The sequence below is a fragment of the Neodiprion virginianus genome, chromosome 1, assembly GCF_021901495.1.
Source record: "Neodiprion virginianus isolate iyNeoVirg1 chromosome 1, iyNeoVirg1.1, whole genome shotgun sequence".
Lineage (NCBI taxonomy): Eukaryota > Metazoa > Arthropoda > Insecta > Hymenoptera > Diprionidae > Neodiprion > Neodiprion virginianus.
This window is the reverse complement of record NC_060877.1, coordinates 12,743,205-12,752,893: the sequence shown is the minus strand read 5'-3', so window position 1 is coordinate 12,752,893 and position 9,689 is coordinate 12,743,205. Positions and strand designations below refer to the sequence as shown.

The window sequence follows — 9,689 nt, the reverse complement described above, 5'->3', positions numbered from 1 at the left end:
CGATTACATCCGCCCCGTCTCTAATTGTCTTCCCCACCCATATTATTCGTGCGGACTCAAAACCCGTCACAAATTGGCTCTGCCGAGCGTCGGGGGGCTTCGGTGATGTTCGGGTCTTTCCCGACGGGACAGGGCTCACCCGTTCGGCTCTTCCCCGCGGGTTTGGGGTTTGTTGTGACTTGCACTCTAGGTGCAACGTCACAATATTATTTGGATTTTATTCTCATAATGCACATTATTCAATATATCGTGGGCAGTTATTTTTACGGTTCTCAAGATGACGAAGACATTTTTTCAGGTGGTTACATCTGTACTGCATTTGGAGGAATAATGCAGAGTTCAAATATCATTTTGCCAAATGGATACATAGGTATGTGTGGAACAAAAATGAATGTTTCATTGTGTGATCGTAGGTAATTTGACAGTACCTCTTTTATACGTCAGTTAGAATTTTACAATTGTAATCATCCCGTGAATCTAAGCTTTGGAGAAAAATTTTCCGAATAAATTATGAAAAATTTTAACTCCTGCTGTATTTGCCTTTGCGTAGCCAGGAATTTTGTCCTCGCATCGTTTTACCCAAGCAGCCAATTTAGGGTATTGGTCCAAGGGTACGAAAACCTGAAATAAATAAATAAATGAGATACGTTTATTAAATGTATCCGCTAATTTTACATGCTATTTCGATTACAGTAAAAAAAATATGAGCAGCATTTTCTATATGCGCGAGATCGTTGAATATTTTCAATCGGTTGTTTTCTGCTCTTTCACGTGAAAATACCCATTATGTTTCTTAATTCTTCCGTTCACTACGAAATCTTCTGTTTGGCATACAAAACATTTCCCTGACAGTTTGTCTATGAATGAAATCCGGAACAAGTAATAGAATCTGGAGTACTAGATCCGTAGAAAAAGTTATAAATAATTCTCTGACCCATACACGAGGCACACTTACAAAACGGCAACTTTTGCATGTTGAGTGAACTTTACATTAGTTTTGATATTAGTTAAGAAATTAAAGCACGGAAAATTTCCATTCGGAAACCTACATTTTTGGAATGAGATCGCTACGAAATGGCTCATGGTTTCGGCAGATATTTCCGTTTAATAAATTAACGTGTGAAAAAATACAGAATAAGTCCTGCAAAATAATTGTAAATAAAAATATTGAACTGTTTTCTATAAAATTACAATGTGTATACTAGACTGCCTTAAAAGAAAACTTTATTATTTTTTTCTCTCCCACTTCATGAAATCATACTTTTTGACATAATATTGAATCTCGTGAAAGGAAATCAGCGTTCGATTTTTTTAAGCGGCGCCGCTTCGAGATTTTATATTCCCATTTAATTAATACGTAAGAAATCCAATTTTGACGGTTGAAGGGAGATAATAATTGTTCTATTCAATGGACGGAACTCTGTATGGTAGCATTTGGCAACTTGTATGTTTTCTTCGAATCAGCGCGTCGTTGAAAATTTTGAACCGCACAGTGATATTTCTCTCACATTCGCATGTCAGTTAATTCGCATTCACAGACTCTTAAGAATTTCAATGAAAAACGATTGTTTAAACAAAAAAAAGTATTCAAAGAATAAATGCCATTCCTAAAGGATCAAATCCTGATGGACGGATATTTTGAATGTAAAAATAGTATTTGTCAAAACAAAATATTTTTTTTACACGAAAAAGCTTCTATAAAATTTGTGGATATTTTTATTTTCTCGATAATTTTACGCAATGTAAGTGACAGCTTTGTTGCTTCTCAAAACAAACTTTCTTCGATAGTTGTTGGAAAAATAGCGTGTATTAGACGTGAAAATTCTACCGGGAGTTAGTGACAGATTTTCGGACGTGATTTTACTCAGTATGCCTTTCAGAGGGCATTATGACGCGAAAGAGTCATTTTGGGTTCTTCATATGGAAAAGTGAGTTTTAATTTTTACGCAAATTATGCGTTTTGGTAAGATTTTAGTCAGTCTGCCATGTGTTTTAAAATGAAGTTCAAAATAAAAAATTCTCGCAAAACCATTGGCATACCATTAGGGTGGGCCCAAATGGCTGTTGTGGTCACGTGAATTTGTATTTGAATCAACGATTTTCCCGCGTTTTGGAACAAGCTGCCGTCAATAAGTACAGGAGTTCTTGTTGTTTAATTTTATTCCATAATTTTAGACGATTTTTAAATGTAAATAGTACTTGGACATACGCAAACGGTATGCCACCTTTTTTCTACCAGTTTTATAACAAGAACTCGTTTACTTTTAAAAACATGTGTTTTAAGTATTTTTAGGTCAAGTAATTCGATTATCACCATAAAAAGTTATTTGTTTTCACGCATTGATACATATTTGAGCCCTCGAAGTTGACGAATTTTTGATCTTTTTCTCAAATGGCATCATAGAACAAGCTATCATTTCCTTTTTTCGGGAAGACTTTTTTTTTGAAAAATATTGAACAATACTATTTTTGAGTTTAAATCTCGAATGAAGAAAATATCCTTACTCGTGAAGTAATAATAATTTGGTAGCAGTTAGATTTGATTGCTCTTAATATGATTTATTATACAGTATAATTATAGTTTATATTCGAAAAATGACTCGGTAGATGTTCAGATAAATTACTTTAAATTCATACAAACTAGACCTAAGGATTTATAGGTAAGAAGATGCGAATGCGCTTGAAGCTTTAATATAGTACGTTTATAAAGCCAACAAGTAAGTAAGTCAGTCAGTCAATCAAGTAAGTCCGTAAACGAAAGTCTCCATCCGTCTGAATCAACTTCATTTACATAAATCCATTGTCTGTTGTATGAAAATATCGAAACTCAAACATTACTTAATATTTATATTGTCAGCCGAGTAAGAAAAGGTACCTAAATTAAACCAAAACATGTAAGCTGGAATTATGCACACCCACGTGGAAATGCTCGCCATGCAACATGCCTATAATCTATGTTATCGTGAATGTTGCAGGCGCCTTTTTTGTTCTTATTTCTAAATAAAGCAGCCAAATACTTAAATAAGTGTTACTTATTTCTTCACTCTCAATACGTAAAAGGAAGTCGCAACAGTAATTCTTGAAATTGCTTATTTCGATTTAAGAATAGTAGTATTCTATGTTTTTCGAAAAAAAATTCATCCTGAAAAAGTATACTCGCCTGAAAAACCTAGGCAACCGGGAAATTTTAGGGCATTTGAAAAGGGTCATGGAAATATTAAAATTGTCGCGAATCATGTTCGCGTAAAAAATATTAGTTTTTCACGTTCAAAATTCGCGTAAAAAATCTGAGAATTTGAATCGATTTAGAGGTAGCAAAGTATCTGAACCAATGAGGACATCTATTAACTAGGACGTGTCAAATATTACAGGAAAATTGAAATTTGGGTTCCTGAAAACTTACAAATGTTATAGGATATATTTTGCAAAAGTTAGTAGCCACCCTGCGATAAAAATCGATAACGTCGTTGCCGATTGTGGGCTGTAGCGCAGAAAGGATTTTCATTTGTAAGTTATTATTGTCAAATGTTAATGTAGATCTGAAGATGATGGTTGGAAAAGCGATCCTTTCTACCTTCTGACGGCCACGAAAAGCGCACACTTTCTCATTAGCGTCTAATTTATTTTTGCCAGTACGGGGTGATGTATATTGAAAGACAGTGTGGTGCACCGATAAATGATAGAAAATAATTATTCTTTAAAAAATTCTTCTGCTTACCATCAAGGACGTCACTGATGCGATGATGCTGGTATCAGCCAAAGTTAATGTATTACCAGCCATCCAGTCAGAGTTTCCCAGAAATATTTCTAAGAATTCGAAGTTTTGCTTAATGAAGTCAATCCGATCTTGCGGTATTTCGGTGACACCCTTGTACAAAATCGGGGCCTAGAAATAAGAAATAATTAGAGGAAAAATACGTGTTTTATAACGATTATGAAAGAGTAAAGATAAAAAATGCTTTCACAGTTTGAAATTGATCACTTAACGTGATACATAGTTGTGATAGGAAGAAATGATACCAGCAATCTAATTGTTTATGAAAAGTCCCTAAAATAATCTTTTTAGCGACAGTACACAAAAAGGAGCATCGAAGTATGTAAACGTGCACTTTCACCTCTTAGTACTGTGACGTGGCATCTTTGATGGATGTTACACAGGGCTACTCAAACTCTAGGTGGAACGCAGCAGTAAGGATTTCGCGGTAGTAATCGCTGGTGATTTTGAAAGAGAGCGCCAGGACGAGGGTCACGCATCCGCAACTCTGAGAGGGGACCCTTTACTAGCGAGTAAGGTATTTCATGATTTTTGTTTAGTTTTGTTTGTTTCGAGTATATGCGACACCAGACATGGAATCGGCGACAAATTCGATCGCGTTTTAAGACGACGGTAACGGAGGCTTTCGACGAGGAAACAATGAGAGCGATGTTACACCGCGAGCGCAGGGGCTGACGCGAGGCTACGAAGAGAACGCCAACGACGTACAGCCTCGCGAAGCCATCATCACACCACTGCCGAACGATGGCGCAAGCGTCGAACACAACAGCCAATCAGCGCTCCGCGACAGTGGAAATCGACGTTAGCGATAAGCTAGACTTTACGAATTTCGTAATCCAAGAACCAATAAGATCTGGGGAATCTTTCGCGACTGATAGCGCTTATGTTCGAATTTTGACTCAGCGTAGCGAAGCTATTCACTTGAGTCCTGGCGTTAGCTTGGAGCATTGTGTTATTCTGGAATATTTCAAGTTTGAGGACCGTTGGTCTCTATCGTTTGTCTTTTTTTTCGGAAAATCTGTGACTCCTCAACGAGGAGTAAGAAACAAACCGAACCGTACACATCTAATGTTACCCACACAATCGAAGACACACGCGCGCGCACACACACACACACACACACACACCAACTATAATGATCTGGTACTTATCTAAAGAAATTAAAAATCTGTTTCGTAACTTAAATGTATTAAAATATTGTCGAAGATAAAAAAGGTCTATACATTGCGAACTACAGCATCAAGTCGTGAAACAAAGACTATATGATCTGGTACTCATTTATTTAACGAAATTAAAAAATCTGTCTCGTGGAGCCATATATTCCCTGATTCGTCGTAACTTAAATGTGTTAAAATAATAATAACTAACACAAAAAAGGTCTGCACACCGTGAACTACAGCATCAAGTCGTGAAACTATGACTAGATGCGCACAGTTTGAATTAGTATCTGACATTTTGTTCAATTTCTACCACGATGGTGAACCGAAATCCATCAAATCAATGACTTCAACTTTTTTCACTCAGAATTTTCCAAACTTTTTACGTCAACTGTTGAAGCTGCAGCGACACGCGTTCCGTAGTGAAATTTTTTTTTTTCAAAAAAACCCTGTTTATCCCACTGCTGTGACATTATTCGTATATTACTGTATGATACACTACTACTATTAAACTGTCTGTCGTTGGTTGATCATTAAAAGAGATTTGAAACAAAGAAAAGACATATTTAATGTACTTTCTAAAAAAATTTAAGAAACCTAGAATCGTGAAAATTTGCAAATTGTATATTTACATGCTCTCATGGACGCGAGTTACGTAAGACATCGTCTGGGTAATGGACCACCACAGTCCGCCGTTGGGTTCATCTTCAGAATTGCTCTTTATCGGTATAGCCCACGCATACTTTGAAAAGATATCAATGACTGTGAGCATGTACTTGTAGCCTTTGTTTTGTCCAGCGTATGACGTCATATCAACAAGATCCGTCCGCCAGGTCTCGTCGATGCCGCGCACGTCGAAGCGGGTAGTTCCGGCGTGCAGACCTTTTTTGTCTTCGTTCTTCCATTAAAAATCTGCCTCGTGGAGCCATATATCTCCAGATTTGTCGTAAGTCAAGTGTATTAAAATATAATCAAAGACGAAAAAGGTCTGCACGCCGTGAACTGCAGCATCCAGTCGTGAAACTATGACTATGAGATCGTCCAGTTGTTCCTCCTGGAGCCGTGTCTCGATCTGACGGTGTATATATACGCGACGTATGTTCGGTAGATCCGGTTCCGGAAACATCACATCCTGTGGTGCCGGCTCCGGACTTGGTGGCAAGTTGAATACATTGGGAACCATGATCTGAGGAAGAAAAAAAGGGTATATTCAGAAAATTTGAAGATGTTTCAGTAGTCAAAAAATGTTAAGCTGAGAAACAAATTCGAAAGCTATTAAGCTGAGTTTGGAGATTTATGAGTGGTTGAATATGTTTTTAAAATCACTTGAAGTTTCCTCAATACTTTGAAATATATAGCTAATTTTTTTCGAACAAAAGAAGTGAATGAGTGTAATAAATTGAAAAAATTTACGTTAGGTAGCAATTTGTATAAGGACTTACCGTTTCTTTTCTGACAAAGTATATAGTCGAAGACGCAAGACACTTTACACCACTTGAGTTTGACTGTCAATGAGCTGGTTCAGGACTCGCAGTCTTATATAACGAACCCTTGTGTTTATCTTTTGCAAACGTAAAAATGTGATATCGTAGGGTGGTCCCATGTTCACCGAATATCGTTATCTCGATTCATGTAATTGTTCTGGTGCGTACCGCTCCACGCATCCGAACAGTCTCGCTCGTTGGACAAATCATCGTTATTAACAGTAGAAATTCAAAAATGGACCAAAGTCTGAAGTCAAAATATACCGCTTCTCAACAGAATTTTCCGGAACGGTCGTACTTGGTTATATCATAGATGTTTGACTCACTTTCAGATCAGAACTCACATACTTTTCCGATACTGCATAATCTGTCAGGTTACGATTCGCATTTTCTGACTAAAGCATTGGAACCTAAATTGACAGGCAAATCACTTACCAAGCAAAACTATGTTGTTCACTATAGGGTTTTGAAACAATGCTTACAATTAGGCTTAAAATTACTCAAAATTCATAGAGTTCTCAAATTCAGACAAACCCCGTGGCTCAAAAAATATATATAGATTTGAATACCGATTTGCGGAAAAAATCTGACAACGAATTCGAGAAAAAATTTTTACAAGCTAATGAACAACGCAGTTTTTGGCAAAACTATGTAAAAACGTGCGGAAGTATAGAGATGTCAGACTGATCACGAAATGGGACGGAAGATACGGTGCTAGAGCTACCATAGCCAAACCCAATTTTCACAGCTGCACCGTTTTCGATAAAGATATAATTGTCGTTGAAATGAGTAAGACGAAAGTCAAATTGAATAAACCATTGTATGCAGGGTTCTCATCATGGATCTTTCAAAATCCTTTATTCACAAATTCCCTTATAATTACGTTGAAACGATATTTGAACATCAGACAAAATTAATGTATACCGACGCGGTTGGTTTAATGTACCACTTCACCGCCCCCGATATTTGAGAATTTTGATCTAGAGACATAGGAAACTTTAAACCATCATACCGTAGCACTGAGCTGATATGCGGGTACTAGCTGATCGCGTTAGGATGGTTGTTGTCGGTTGGGAACAGAGCTGCGGTGACCGACCAAAGAAAGCAGTAAGAGTCGTTGTTTCTGATGTTTACTACATCTTCTTATCTTGAATATCTTTGGGTAGTGGTGTGTATGTGAAGACACCGCCTCGTAGTGGTACGTACTTGTTAATATTCACAGTCAAATTGATTATTTCGATCAACGGTCAACCAGAGTCTTTTTTCGTGGAAATTTACCACTTTGAACAATACTTCTGGTATTTTGAGTTCCAAATCGAATCCATTTTTGAATTTCTGTCGGTGAAGATTTCTCAGATGAAATTTTGGGTGTCGTCTCCATGATTTTTATTAATTTTCAGAATCCTAATTTGTTTTTCTTCTTTCAATCGCACATACTTGACTAAGCTATCGTTATAAGAATTGCGTTAGAAGAACTGTTCCATGCTGACACGGTCACTTTTTCGCCAAGTTCCAAGAACTGTCTCGCCATCTTACACGCGCTGCAGGTTCGTTCGAGAAATATCTAGAAATTTCTATTAAAGAATATTGCATACGGTTGTCCACGAATTTTCGATAATGCGTGAGTCAGACTGTTGTTGCTTGCCCACAAAAGTGACCGTGTCAGCATGGAACAGTTCTTCTAACGCAATTCTTCACCAAGTCAGGAGCCGGCACCACAGGATGTGATGTTTCCGGAACCGGATCTACCGAACATGCGTCGCATATATATACACCGTCAGATCGAGACACAGCTCCAGGAGGAACAACTCCACGATCTCATAGTCATAGTTTCACGACTGGATGCTGCAGTTCACGGCGTGCAGACCTTTTTCGTCTTTGATTATATTTTAATACACTTGACTTACGACGAATCTGGAGATATATGGCTCCACGAGACAGATTTTTGATGGAAGAACGAAGACAAAAAAGGTCTGCACGCCGGAACTACCCGCGTCGACGTGTGCATTATTTTGTATGTACAAGGTAATGAGTATTGTTATATTATACCGGGAAGATAAAGATAAGAAGTTACGAAACAGATTTTTAATTTCTTTAGATAAGTACCAGATCATTATAGTCACACAATGTACAAACCTTTTTTATCTTCGACAATATTTTAATTTCTTTAGATCTTCGACAATATTTTAATACATTTAAGTTACTAAACAGATTTTTAATTTCGTTAAATAAATACCAGATCTTATAGTCATAGTTTCGCGATCCGTTTTTAATTCAGAACCTCTATCCTGTTAGTTGAGAGTTTATTTCAGAAACTTCCAGAATTCAACGTCGCATAGAACAGATTCCAAGTATTATTTTCATCGACCGCGTACCTCCATCCGTTTTCTGAAGACGTTAGAATTTATCCGCGAGCGCTTTCAAGAGTCCGATCGTTGTGATAATTCTCATCTTTTCTCCAATCGTTGAAGCCTTTCGCAAAATTTTTGTTGAGAAACCGAATGTATATATATTATATTTAATACTTTTTTATAAAATTAATAAAAACTTGTATATATTATATTTAATATTTTTTTATAAAAAACTTGTCAAACGAAATCTAAACTGCACCTCAACCTTGCATCTCATTCTCGACTAATCTGTACACCAACGTCGTCATGTTTTGCATTCCAAGAGCGATAGTAACCCAACTCCGTAGGACCTGCGGCTTTAAACGTACGCCAACTCAGATGTTGGTCGACCTTGCACTCTGTCCTTGACTGAGTCCGCTGAAATCTCATCGTACTGTTCACGTTACAGTTACGAGGTTCAAAACGTAGCTTAGAAAACCTTCGTCTTTGCTCATCGGTGTTCAAATTGGCACTTTCTGAGATTGTAAAAGTCGAATTGTTGTTACCAACAATTTGTCGAGTTTAAGGTGGACAGGATGGTTTTGCGTTGAGTGATATATACATATATTTCAATACAGAACGTCGTACCATTAAATGGTATAAAATAAAATGATATAAAATAAAGAAGCTTCGTCAAACGATGTGTACAATTTTCATAAAGGTTATGCAACGTAGAATAATTGGAGACGCTGCACACGTTGTCCAGGTACGGTGTATACAAATTAAGCGAGAGTCGACGCATCTTTGAATTCAATTTGACCGTACTGACCGTCCATATACTGCAAGAACAACCGCTCCTCCTCCATCGTCTGCATCAATTTCTGATTGTACCGCAGCTATCGGCCGACCTTGCACTCCGGTCTGAACCCGTCCAAATACTCAT

The 9,689-nt window shown here is 37.3% G+C and overlaps 1 protein-coding gene across 1 annotated transcript; it reads right to left on the bottom strand.

The window, feature by feature from the left end:
- Positions 1–203: 203 nt before the first annotated feature.
- LOC124303446 (glutathione S-transferase 1-like) lies at positions 204–7,320 on the bottom strand. The gene is made up of 4 exons (XM_046760651.1): positions 7,282–7,320; positions 4,484–4,486; positions 3,719–3,886; positions 204–621 (listed from the first exon to the last, which is right to left on the bottom strand). The coding sequence occupies exons 1-4, from the start codon at positions 7,318–7,320 to the stop codon at positions 478–480; spliced, it is 354 nt and encodes a 117-aa protein (XP_046616607.1). The 3' UTR covers positions 204–477.
- Between the last annotated feature and the right edge of the window lie 2,369 nt (positions 7,321–9,689).